This window comes from Sceloporus occidentalis, unplaced genomic scaffold, assembly GCF_023333645.1.
Source record: "Sceloporus occidentalis isolate IW3139 unplaced genomic scaffold, rSceOcc1.0.p SCAF_40, whole genome shotgun sequence".
Lineage (NCBI taxonomy): Eukaryota > Metazoa > Chordata > Lepidosauria > Squamata > Phrynosomatidae > Sceloporus > Sceloporus occidentalis.
The window spans coordinates 419,794-433,078 of NW_028317020.1; the positions used below are offsets into that span (position 1 = coordinate 419,794).

At 43.3% G+C, this 13,285-nt stretch overlaps 1 protein-coding gene across 1 annotated transcript in view; it reads left to right on the forward strand.

Annotated features, from left to right (window-relative positions):
* The first annotated feature begins 324 nt into the window (after positions 1 to 324).
* Positions 325 to 13,285, forward strand: part of MED13L (mediator complex subunit 13L) — a 66,521-nt gene continuing 53,560 nt past the window's right edge. Inside the window, 1 exon segment of the mRNA XM_089489425.1 lies at positions 325 to 396. Coding sequence (XP_089345551.1) covers positions 325 to 396 — 72 coding nt within the window.

The following is a 13,285-nucleotide window of genomic DNA, read 5'->3' on the forward strand; positions in this document are numbered from 1 at the left end:
CGTCGGTCCGCCCCTCCCCCACTCGGGTGACTCACTTCTCCGCGCCGGATTATCAGGAAAACCAGGTTTCATCCGTGGATCTTTGTTTTGGCAATTCCGTGGGTGCCCCCGCTCTGGGAGAATGGTCACGGCTGTACCCCACCTGTGATCTGCAGGACTCCTGAACAAGGACCCTGTGATCCCGATATCGCCGCCCACACCGAGCCCGCTTCCAGAGGATCAGCTTGGGCCTGCTTTACAGCCTGTCTGCCAAGCTTTCGGATCGGATAAAGGATTTTAGGTCTCAGACATGCCCAGCTCTGGTAGCCAGGCTCCCGGTGGATCATGACTGCGGCGGCGAACTGGGCAGCCAACGGGGCGAGCCTGGAGGACTGTCATTCTAACCTCTTCTCATTGGTAATAATCATCTGTGTGTCTGTCATGTGCATGAGAGACTCTTCCTGTGCCCGGTGACTCTATTACCCTGAGCAGCGTGTGCCGGCTGCATCGCTTTACTAGATGGCCTGTATGTCATGGCAAGTGCCACTCGGAGGCCATTGACATTAAGGCATCACTAGCCTCTCCTGTGCTTATCATTCGTTATTATTGAAAGGGGGAGCGATAATAGGTAGTGATGAATAACAAGTGTGCATTGATGATGCTGACAATGTTGTATACAGTTTGATGATGGGCTTTATATAGGTTTGGTTAAACGCCACATTCAGCTTGTTTGTATAACTCCATCATTTGCTAGATGTTGGTTAAGAGCTTCCCATTACACCCTGTAAGTCATTGTTGTTGTGTAAAGAAGCCATGACTGTACCGCATGTTCAGGTCCTGTAAGTAATTATTGTCTATTAAGTAGACTTCCATAGGTGGGTATATGTGAACATTGCGTAGAGGCAGCCTTTACGTTATTGTTGGGTACAGCTATGGATACATTTCTTTAGGCATACTGACTTTCATGTCATAGCTGTTAGTTTCCCATTACTTGGTACACACAACTATCTCATTGTCTGCGACATTCCTAGAGTGCTGTCAGCTAGGCTTTCCCAGACAGGGCATCACCCCTCTCATTAGTCTGTGACTGTCACTTGGTCGCCATTTCATGTTTTATCTGTGGCTCTCCACGTAGTTGGCTGTCTATGCTAGGTGCCCCGTGTAGACCAACGGCGCTGTCAGTGTACTCTCCCGCCATTGGCTGCGTCTGTTCTCCAGAAGCATGCCGTTCATCAGGCCTTGTAGTTATGACATCTACATATACCTCTGTTGATTCTTAGACAGGCACAGAAAAGACTACTCCAAAGGTGAACACATCACAACTGTGTATAGCAAGATCGCTATTTTTGCTTCCTATTATGTATGAATTAGTGGTAACATAATTCAGTCACCCTGCCCTTAGTCTTTATTACAGATGTATTCCTCTTTCTCCCATGATTGCCTCTGCTCACTTCATTGCTGTATTCTTGTGTGCACAGGGGCAAACCATTGCTGTGAACAGTGTTTGAACGACTTCACTGTCGTTATTTATTATTATTGATTCTGTTAGCTTCATATTCATTCATTTACCTATATTAAGCATCATTTATTTTCATTATTTATACCATTTCTTTTCTAACTTTTTTTAATGGGAATTGCTGCAATTTAGTTTGCACTGTAGCTCTCAAGTGATTGGTAAAAGTGTGCGGATTGTATTTGTTTTAGTCCAGTTGATTCGTGAATATTATGTCTGTCTCCTAAACACTTTTCCTGACGATATTATCAGTGGTAGGGGATGTGGAACAAACAGGGATATTCCACTGGTTTCCACGGCGATTGCGCCACATCTAGAAAGTTTCATCCCTGTAGCTAAACTCTTACGAGGTCTTTCCACGGCTCATGGCAAGGTTTGCTCAGCGCTTAAGCCCAAGTGATTGTAATGTTTTGTCCTAGAGTGAGGTTAGACGCAGTTGCATGTACACAAACCCGTCTTCTGTCATAGCCAGTAAAACATTTTCTTGGCGTGGCCAAAATGCCATCTAGTTTTGGATACAGCGTTATTTCCCCTCAATCTCAAGGTCATCTGCTTTTTATTACTTGCCTGAATTGGGAAAGTATTTTAAAAAGCTGAAATCTTGCGTAACGTTATGCATGTCAGTACATCTGCGGTGTTGGAACTAGTGTTTCCATGTGGATATGTTGTTTTTACCTTTGTAGCTTCCAATAATGCCAAGAAGAGTTGCGACTACTAATTAATAGTGTCGACAGTTCTTTTTCTGTTTAATCTGTTCTAGAATCATTCATTTTGAATAAGGAAATTTACTGGCACGTCTTTAGGCAACACGTAAAGTGACGCTCGTGCGAACCGTCGGTGGCATGTGTCATGGAGACAAAATGAGTCCATGCATTCCAGGTCCATGAAACACGTTCTAAGCCGGAGTCTGACGTTTAGAATTGCTGTGTCGCTGAATTGCAGGGTTATTGTAGCACTTCAGTCATGTTTTCACGTTAGATTCCCACTACAGGTACATTGTGTCTCCCCCTGCTTCACTATGTATTACTTTAATGCGTCCACCGAACTGTCTTTGCTACAACTATCTTCAGGACTCTCTCACGTGGACATCGATTGCTCTCTCAGGACAATTGGACGTGGGTTTCCACGTCTGTGCCGTTTATTAGAGATTGTGCGCGGAAGGCATTTAGACAGAATGCATGTGTGAGAATCTTTTGTGAAGCCGGGGCACTGATTGACGGTTGGAGCCCGGCAGATGTGTCTAGAACCTGATTTCATGATGAACATGTCTCATCCCGAGATCAGAGGCAGGGTCGCACAGATTTACGTAACTTTAGGCACCAGTTTTGCTTTTTGTGTTTTCAGTAACTATGGAAAGATAAATCTACAGTCTTACCTCGGGTCAGTCCGGCTCTGTATAACGCTTACATTAACAGCCCAAACGTACTGAGATTTCTCGGTAGAGAGACCCATTTGACTTTCTATGCTCATTAATTCCAGTTACATAAAAAAAAGAAAAAAAGAGTACTATAGAAATAAGAGCGATTTGTGTCATCAGTGAGTGATGAGAGGACGATGCTGTGGTAATGGCAGTGCTGTCTGTCACGCCGGCGGGTCTCACATGTCTGTGTTCGGTGATGATGAAGCCCTGATCGTTCTCGTCTGACACCCTCCTGTTTGTGTACCTCCTCTGCGGGTGCATCTGAGCCAAAGCACCGCGGCTGTGTAGAACCATCTAATAAAGCGTGCGCTCCCCTTAGTAGAAATGTGCCGACCTTTCCCTAGCAGTGGCGGCGGCAGCGTATTTTCCCTGCTCTTCTCTCTTTCAGGGTTTTTTTTTTTTTTGGCTTTCTTCCTGATAAATAGGATCTGCCCCTGTGTGTGTTCGGTTACCTTTTATGCCTGATCCCTGTGCATTTCCACCCTGCAGTGCTATAAATAAGAAGCACTCAGACCTTACCTCACACACCGCTACACTCGCTAGTAACCCTACGCGTGCCAGAGCCGCACAAAAGCGTCATATCGTCTTTCTCGGTGACCATCTGACCCGATCTGTGTAATGGATTCCATTAGTGCCTTACCTTTCAAGACTAAAAGATAATTGCTTGTCGTTAATATTTAAATGTCTGTTCTAACACCTTTTGAGTCTGGTACGTCGGGGTGTCTGAAAGATGCTCGGTGACGAATAGCTGGTGACAGAATTTCTATGTATTGTCCTCTGCTTTGGGATTTGCTGTTGCGAGCGGCACGGAGTGAAGGAATGAATAGCGCTTATAGAGACGGCTTATGTCCCCGACATCCCCTGTGAAGGAGAATGCATAGTAACATACTTTGTGAGTACTTTAAATATAAAGCACTTAACTGAGCTGTCCTCCTCCTCCATGGTCTGATGGTCCAATGATTGGCTGCTTGGAGTCAACCAATCGGTAGCAGAAGAGCACTCCACATTGAAATCAGCGGAAGTGTTTGCCATGCATGCGCATTCCCCAAGCCGGCACTGGAGCTAATTTAAGATTAAAAGTACAACAAGAGGCCACCGTCTAAAACTGGGGGCTCACACATCTAGATGTAATGTAAGGAAGCTTCACTTTACTGAGATGGTAGTAGATAAATGGAAGAGCCTCCCATCTGAAGTGGTAGATGTTAATTTAGTCCCCCAATGGCTTTGAGGGATGGAGACTAATTGTGCCTGAATCTCATCACATATGGATGTATAAGTTTAGACTTTTAAGTGCGTATTTTGGTATTTTAAGGTTTAAATACAGTTGTGTATCTCGCCGTTTTAACGTTTTTAGTGCCACCAACGATGAACAGACCGATTCAAGATCCTATAATGGTTTCTCGTGACAATTTCTCTAGGTGTGGAAGCTTTCTTATCACAGCGATCCCTTTAACAGTGTAGGGCAGCAGTACGGTTGCTCGGATGTCTCCTGTGGCACATTTGTAAATAAATTACTGCGCTCTCTTTAACATTTGGCTGTTTCTGTAGGTTTAGAGTAATGCCAGGAAATCCTGCTTTTTGATGGGAAAAAAAAATCAGTCCCTTACATTGGTATATGTTTAGTTAGCCGGGAAACATTTCTATATATATTGTGCCTTCTCATGATGTCACAATGTGGACGGTTTTGACATCTGCACTGGTAGGTTCATGGCATTGACTGTTGGCTTCGCTTTTTTTCATATCACACTAATGAATTTGGTTGCTTGTTCATCAATGTGCTGCTGGCCCTCGTGGTCACTAAAAGGTTAACATTACAGCGCAGACTGCAGTTATGAGAGCACCACGTCTGTCCCATGTTTTGTACTTTGTTCCTACCAGAATTCCAGGTCATTTATGAAGCTGCTGCTGGACTCCCGGCGGTGTTGTTAGACGGCAGCGTCAGAAGCTGGCTGTGTGTCCGTGATGTGCTGGCACATGATGGCATGTTACAGTGCCCGTAAAATTCACCACTTTGTAGTTTGATTGTGTTTATATGATCCTTCATTAGAGCTTTGAGTATTTTCAAGGTGGTTAATTGTTTGTGAGAGCTCTTGCATGAAAATCTTTATAGGATTTTATTTTTCTTTTAAGACTATACTGTCCTAGCTATCCAAGCCACCCTCCAAGGTAGGGCTGTCAGGAGTGTATGCAGCATCACCGCTGAGTACAAAGTCAGCCTGGAAAAAAAATACCTTTGTCTTTGACTTATTGGGACTTCTCTTCTTGTTAGACGCCATACCTTTGCTAGAATTAGGGCAAGTGTACGTGGTTCTGGTTCTCTGGCTATTATTCAACTAAAGTTCCATTACTGGTCTGCTAGCTTCAAAGATGGAAAATTAGCTGTGATGTTAAGTGAGAGTACGGGTCCACCTATTGTCCACTATCTCCTCGTTAGACCTGCTATCGAGGTAACAAGCAGGCTTTAGGCCCGACTTTACCCTTTCACTTGTTATCTTTGAAAACATAGTTCCCCTATTGTACTTTATCAGCGTGCTAAAAAGGGTCTTGCAGCCCGCAATACATTGGCGTGTGTGGTCTCCGGTTTTAGGTTTGTACGGATTAGTGATGAGTCTTTATCTGTATTGATTTGATCCTGCTCAGCTCGGCAGAAACCTATCTCCTTATCACAAGCAACACGGTGTAGACCTTTTCACTAAAACTGACCGGTCTTACTTTTCACTTCTATAGTGTTCATTGATGACTGGTGGATTTTGCTATTTTACATCTTGTGGTTTAGCACTTTTTTGTTTTTAAAGATTATATTTAAGGCTGAAACAACTAATCGATATAATCGATAATGAAAATCGTTGTCAACGATTTTCATTATCGATTAATCGAATCGATTTTTATCGATTCTAAAAATTATAATCCGACCTCAAACAGAGATCGGATTATAACACTAGAATCCTGATCCCCCGCAACGCTGCAGGGGACCTGGATTCCCCTCACTGTCGGCCGGTCTCTCACTTCCGTCTCTCTCCCCCCTCCCATACACCCCTCTGACTCCTCCCCCCTCCCATACATCACTCTGCCTCTCTACCCGGAGGCTGGCTGTGCGCATCATGCAGACCCCCACCGGCTGACAGAGAATCATCCTCTCTGTCAGCCGGTGGGGGTCTGCATCGCACAGACAGCCTCCATTACTCACCTTCACTTACGCTGAGGCTTCTATGAAGCTGCAGTGAAAGTTCCTGTCAGTAACGGAGCCGGGTAGAGAGGCAGAGCGGTGTATGGGAACCACCCTCCCATACACCACTCTGGCTCCTCCCCCTCCCATACGGCATTCTGCCTCTCTACCCGGCTCCCTGGTGTCTTGTGAACCTCCGTGGCTGACAGGAGGCAGGGTGGAGTATGGGAGGGGGGAGGAGTCAGAGGGGTGTATGGGAGCCACCCTCCCATACACCACTCTGGCTCCTCCCCCTCCCATACGGCATTCTGCCTCTCTACCCGGCTCCCTGGTGTCTTGTGAACCTCCGTGGCTGACAGGAGGCAGAGTGGAGTATGGGAGGGGGGAGGAGGCAGAGTGGAGTATGGGAGGGGGGAGGAGGCAGAGTGGAAAATGGGAGGGGGGAGGAGGCAGAGTGGAGTATGGGAGGGGGGAGGAGGCAGAGTGGAGTATGGGAGGGGGGAGGAGGCAGAGTGGAGTATGGGAGGGGGGAGGAGGCAGAGTGGAGTATGGGAGGGGGGAGGAGGCAAAGTGGTGTATGGGTGAGTTATAGTGGTGTATGGGGGGGTATTATGAATTTCAGGGCATATAGGAGGTATAAGGCATATCGATATTAGGCATATCGGGGGCATAAAACATATCTGGGGTAAAAGGTATATCAGGGGGCTCAGTGGCATATCACTGGCATATGAGGTATAAGGCATATATGGGGGCAGAGTGGCAAGCTGGGGGTCAGATGTGCATAACCGGGGGCAGTTTGGTAAATAAAAAAAAATTTAAACAAGGCTTTTTTCTCATAGTTTTTATTAAATATGAAAAATAGTTAACATATGAATTAATATTTACTAATAACTTTGTATTAAAACCTAGTTTGAGAAACAGTGTTTGGGTTCTTGTAGCTTTTATTATGTCAGTAAAATAAGAAGGTGAATAGAGAGAGAGAGGCCATTGCAATAAAGAGATGAAAGTGTAAATTGTACTTTTTTTATTACATTATTTTAAATTGAAAAAAAATTGCATTTTTTTATCCGATCGATTAATCGAAAAAATAATCGGCCAACTAATCGATTGTTAAAATAATCGTTAGTTGCAGCCCTAATTATATTCCAAATGGTTGTAGTAGCTCGTATATATGTGTGTGTGTGTGTGTGTGTGTGTATATATATATAATATATATATATATATATATATAAAAATTTTACCTTGCAACAAAATTCTTTGTTGCTAAATCTTCAGTGTCTCTCCAGTGCTAGCAGGTTTTTTGGTGCTTTACAAATTACAGTATAATTAAAGGGGAGGTGCAAGAAATGTAGTTATACAATGCGTACAGCAATCTAGGAGCTGGCTAAAAAATGTAGGAGATGTTTTTTGTTCCCAATGATAATTAACACATATATTAACATGCTAACACACACAGAGCAACATAATTTCACATCTACATCTTTAAGCACGCATACTAACACACGCTCTTTTTGGTGGTGGTGGGGGCTTTGTAGCTCGCAGTCATCACACACTGCTGAGTATCTGAGTGCCAGGAAACAATTTCAACTGAGGGGACGCGGCGACCCATGGGAAGGGTACGTGGTCAGCGGTGGTGCTAGCGAAGAACACTTTCTTGTCACCCAGGTGACTTGGCGTCTAGGGTTTGTTAAGCACTGGCCTTACAGACATTCCGGTTGGGATACAAAAGCTATGAATAGATTAGGAAAGTAGGTCCCTGTACGGTAGAGCTTATATTGTAGTAGTAAGCAGTGGACAGACATCTGCATTCAATCATAGTCAGGAGGTAAGTGCAGTTTACAGCGATTAAGAGTTCTGAATGCCGTACGAGGTCTGTAAACTACTTTAGTGCTACAATTGAAAGGCGTTCCTTTAGTTTGCTAGCTACTTAGAAGTTAAAACTTTACGAATGTCTGGTGGTAGGGATTTCCAGGTGCATGGAGCAACGAGGGAGAAGACCTGTAGATGGGATGGAGCAGCGAGGGAGGAAGACCTGTAGATGGGATGGAGCAGCGAGGGAGAAGACCTGTAGATGTGATGGAGCAGCGAGGGAGAAGACCTGTAGATGGAATGGAGCAGCGAGGGAGAAGACCTGTAGATGGGATGGGGCAGCGAAGGAGAAGACCTGTAGATGGGATGGAGCAGCGAGGGAGAAGACCTGTAGATGGGATGGGGCAGCGAAGGAGAAGACCTGTAGATGGGATGGAGCAGCGAGGGAGAAGACCTGTAGATGGGATGGAGCAGCGAGGGAGAAGACCTGTAGATGGGATGGAGCAGTGAGGGAGAAGACCTGTAGATGGAATGGAGCAGCGAGGGAGAAGACCTGTAGATCCAAGATGGACCATAGAATGATAAGTGCTGAAGAGTCTTGAAGGTTTTGCTCGACTTTAGAGGAAGAAGAGATGGTGGGGACACCGACTTTTTTCTTTTGGTTTTTGGCTTGCTGTTTTGTTATGTTACTATTTTACAGGGCCTCTTCAATTTTGTATACACTTTCACAATACTTCTTAGTAAAATTGTATAAATTGTGGTGGCCTTGGTCTACTTATTTGACAAGCCTGTGGTTTTGAGAATGAAGGCAGGTAGTACATATCCCTTCAGAACAGACAATGATGGAAACCCCAATATGCTTTACCTTTTTTTTTTTTTTTTTTTTTTTTTAAACGTGATTCTTTACGGCACATTTAAAGTCATTCACTTATCCTATATATTTATCCATTTGTGATTCTAGAATGTTCATGCCTTCTAGAAAATGTTAGAGTAGAGAACTTACAAGGTTTGTGATGCTTGAAGGGCTCCATGAGCTAGAGAGTAGAAATCAAGACACAGACACAGTTTTCTTTTACTTTTTTATAATGGCTGCAAGCAAAGCGCAGAATCAGAATACACTCTTCAGGACTAAGAGAAACCCATCAGATCCCAGAGAGCAACAATTACTTTATGGCAATTGAAGAGCATCGGAGCTTCAAGCAAAGAATTTGTTATGTATTCGAGCGTCTACTTTTAAACTTCAATGTACCATGTTTCAGACACTAAATTGTGTAATTGTAACCTGAGGCCTAAGCTTGGTTTTTTGTTTATAATTTAAAGGGACACCCCAGTGTCCCGGTGAGCCCCCTAAACAAAATGCATATGAAGGTACGTTTGTAAGCACCCTTATATGCCTTGGTCAGATTGAAAAGAGAGAGGGTACTTAAGGGATATACTGCAGCTGCCTTGCTCCTCAGTGGTCCAACCATTCTTGCCACTCAAGCAGCCAATGAACTGAATGAACCCTCTCCCAGGCACTGCTGGCGCTGACATGTTGTATGTGCATGTGTTTGGCTGGACACTCCCCCTGCGTGTAAAATATCAGTGGCAGAAGGGGCAAATGCATGTGAGAAATACTGCAGACCCCCCCTATGCGTTTACAAAATGGGCAACACTGATATTTAATGGGACCTCTCAACCATAATATGCGTTAAAGTGCGTATGATGACTGAAGTGCCCCTTGTAAACCTCTTTTCCAAATCCCTTATGCTAGGCATGTTTTGCTCATATTGATTTAGCATGTAGCATATAAATATATTTATGCTGAACATTATGACTAACATCAGGGATTGAAGTGTGAGCTTTTTAGCCTCAGGCAAGCTGGGGAGCTGCATTCTTGCAAACATCCTCTTTCCATCTTTTCTTCCCTTGGGCATTCTCAGCTTCTGCTGCTATTCTATCCCATTTCACAATGTCGGTAGTGTTTTATATATATATATAGAAAAAAAGAATATCTTGCTTTCATTTACGTCCCGCCATAAGTGATTATGTTTACTTGTGTTTTCGTTGTTGCAGAAAAGGTGGCTTAAGCTGTCATTTCAGCTACACGCCTTGACCCCTGATATTCTACCAAAAAGTATTTTATAGTCTTTCGGTATACCCTTCTTTTTATATTGATATATACATGCGCGCACACACTTATATATATTGCATTTATATATGTTGCATATATAAATATCTCCTTTCAAAGACTACTGAACCATTTTTCTGTCTATCCGCATAGGAAGTAAGTTCTCATTTTAAGGGAATTTCATCTCTTAATGATTAACCCTTAGATAATTAGCTATATATGTAGTATACAGTTGGAAACATGCTAAGACATAGCACATGAATAGTGGCGCTTTAGCATACCCCTAGTAGTATAGTGTGGCTGTTTGGCCCTGCCGTCTCTGGAGGAAGACTTGCGTATTTATGGGTACTTCCATTAAGTTGCACGCGGTTCCTCTACAGAGCAGAGAATGTTGCGGCTTGACTTTTTTTTTTTTTTTTTTTTTTGGTCTGGTTTCCGTCTGCAAACACCGAGACAACCCTCGCCAAATTACTAACTGTCTCCTCATTCCTGAAGAAAAAAAAAAAGTTTAGTTGGCCGTGCTTAGTCTCTTGGACCTCTTTCCAGCTTTCTTCTGGCTTAAGTCCTACCTCTGTGACCGTACCTTTTAACATCACCTTCTCTGGCTCTTGTGTCTCCCTCCTGCTGTCTGCTGGTGTGCCTCGGGGCTGAGTTTTGGGCATGTATCCCCTTTATTCAGTGGACATGCTAATTTACCTATTCTTGCCTTAGTTCCCCTCCTTTCTTCTATAGTTCTTCTTCTTTATTAGTTCTTTTCTTTAGTTAGTCTTCTATTAGACTGTTCCTTTAAGGCATTGTATTATATGCTGTACACTAGCTTTTAATAGCCAACACCTGTGTTTTATTCTTTGTTTCGGCCATTAGTAATAGTGAGCAGTAATGCCTGCTGCTAGAAGACTTGTTGTTTTTTAAGAGGATGTGACCGGATTCACACACACTCTAGTAGTGAATTTGCAGCATTATTTGTGTTGACGGTGTCTTCAGCTTAGTGAATCAATAAGCTATCTTTGTGTGCCAGAGATATTTAAGGACCGCGTGCAGACTTTCATGCATTCCAAATTTGAGTAATTGCTAATATTGAGTTAAGTCCTCAGATTCAGCAGCATACAGCGTACACGCGTGACAGTCTGCTCCGTTATTCTTCAACGGAAAGTCTGCATGGGCTAGTGATCTATAGTTGGGTAGGGGTCTTCTTACTTTTAATACGTTTGCACCTATTTTATTATGTCTTAGGAGCATCACATGCCTTCACTGAGCCAAGAGCATCTGATCAATCCGTGCTGACACTCGCAGTACGCTAAAAAGAATAGCTAACCATAAGATAGTTTGAATTATGGGCTTATTCACTTTAGTGACTTGCCATGTTGTCTTCAGCAAAAGCACGATCAAAGTAAAAACCACACTCTGATGTCAGAGATCGTAGCTGTTAAAATACGACGGCGTTCTCTGCGCTCATAACATGAGGTTTTTCTCTTTATATTTACATGCAGTCACATCTGATCATGTAGAACTTGTATGATTTATAGGCTAAGGGCAAGGCTGTTATTTTTTTGTGGCATTTTGTTCTTATTTATATTGATATCTATATCTCTTGCTCTCGCGTTTTTATTCGTTTGACTCTTAAACATTACTGAAACCCCAATTTGAATTCACTTAGGACCATGGAAAAGCTGGTACGGAGCACATATGGCCAGCAGGCCTCCACTTATCAGTAGTACAGCAGGGGTTCATGCTGTGCTCTCTTGTGAACATACATGGAAGTATTACAATGCACACATTAAAACAATAACTTTAAATGAAAAATAGTTAACCTCAGTAATCAAATACATCTGAGGATATTGGGTCTCCGGCTTCTACCGTAAAATGACTCCCTCCTGCGCAACCTCAAAACCTTCTGCAAACCAAGGCTGCAGGTAAAACGTAAATGCCGTTCTTATGCTCTTGGATAGAGTGCGAAAGGCTCCCGATACCTGTATTTCAGGTCCATACATGCAATAAAATATTTAATTGTATTCTATAATGTGAAGAAACACTGGCAGGCATAATTAGAGCTGCTATGACATCACTCATTCCGCAGCCAGAGACATGGAAAAATGAACAAGTCATATCGATATGAGATTTAAAAATTTTTTATTACGATAAAAAAACCAAAAAAACAATGAATCCTCTGAGAAGTCAAACAAGTGGCGTTATAGTATGCTCGCTCGCGCACACACTCGCGCACACACTCGCGCACACACTCGCGCACACACTCGCACACACGCAAGCACTGGAAAGAAACATCTGGTGGTAATCGAAAGTCAAAGTCCCCACTGTGTAAAAAGCAGGAATGCAGCTTTCCTCTGAAACCGAGGCGTTCGGATCCCTCTCCTTGGCATGCTTGTTTGCACTTATTGTTGTCTTGGTGTGGAAAACTGCTTCTCTAACTAGGCTGTCCAGCTGCCCTGTACTGCGTTCAAAGGGTAGCGAGCTTGCTTTTCTAATTCCATCACTGTGAACACGTACATCTGGATGCCTATCGGCGGTATTGTTGTTGCCTTAGTCAGCTCTGCGCTCGCTTAACCTCTTGGGAAGCTGTAAATTCCTGGGATTTTGTGTTGTATAGTGTTACAAATTGGCATCATATGCAGATGATCTGCTATTAGCGCTGAGAGATTCGATCGCCTCTCCTAACGGTGTAGTGCTGGACTTGATGAGTTACGCTGTTTAAGGAGCTTGCCTAGAACTTTATGAACATACCACGTTTTATAGCTTCTGGGAAGATGAAGTGGACTCCTCGCTGACTTTCTGCCTCTCCTAGGCTGTATATGTGTTTCAGCTACACAACATGTACTGGTCCCAAACAGTTAAAGGGCTTGTTCCACTCAGACAAATCCTCGGACCTTTTTAACAGTGGACATGTCTGGCTTTCCCCGTTGAGATGGTAGGGGGATAGTACGGATATTGGCCTTATAAAAATGCTTAATATCCATGTTGTTACTTGATTACTAGTGCCTAATCGAGCTTTCTATAATTACAGTTGTGCCATTAACAATTACAATTAATTAAATTAATACAACAATAACTACATTTAGTGACCGTATTACCAGCTATGTTTGCATAAAGAATACTTCTGCCGTCGCGACCGTTTGATCTTTTAAGGCTGCGTCATGGTATTGCTAGTTTTACTATCATTGGATACGCAGACAGTGATGTCTCCAACATTGCGTCTTTTTTTAACATTTCTCAAATGCAGCTTTTTAATTATTTAAATGGATAATATTGCAGCCCTGGTATTAGTGTTGGTCT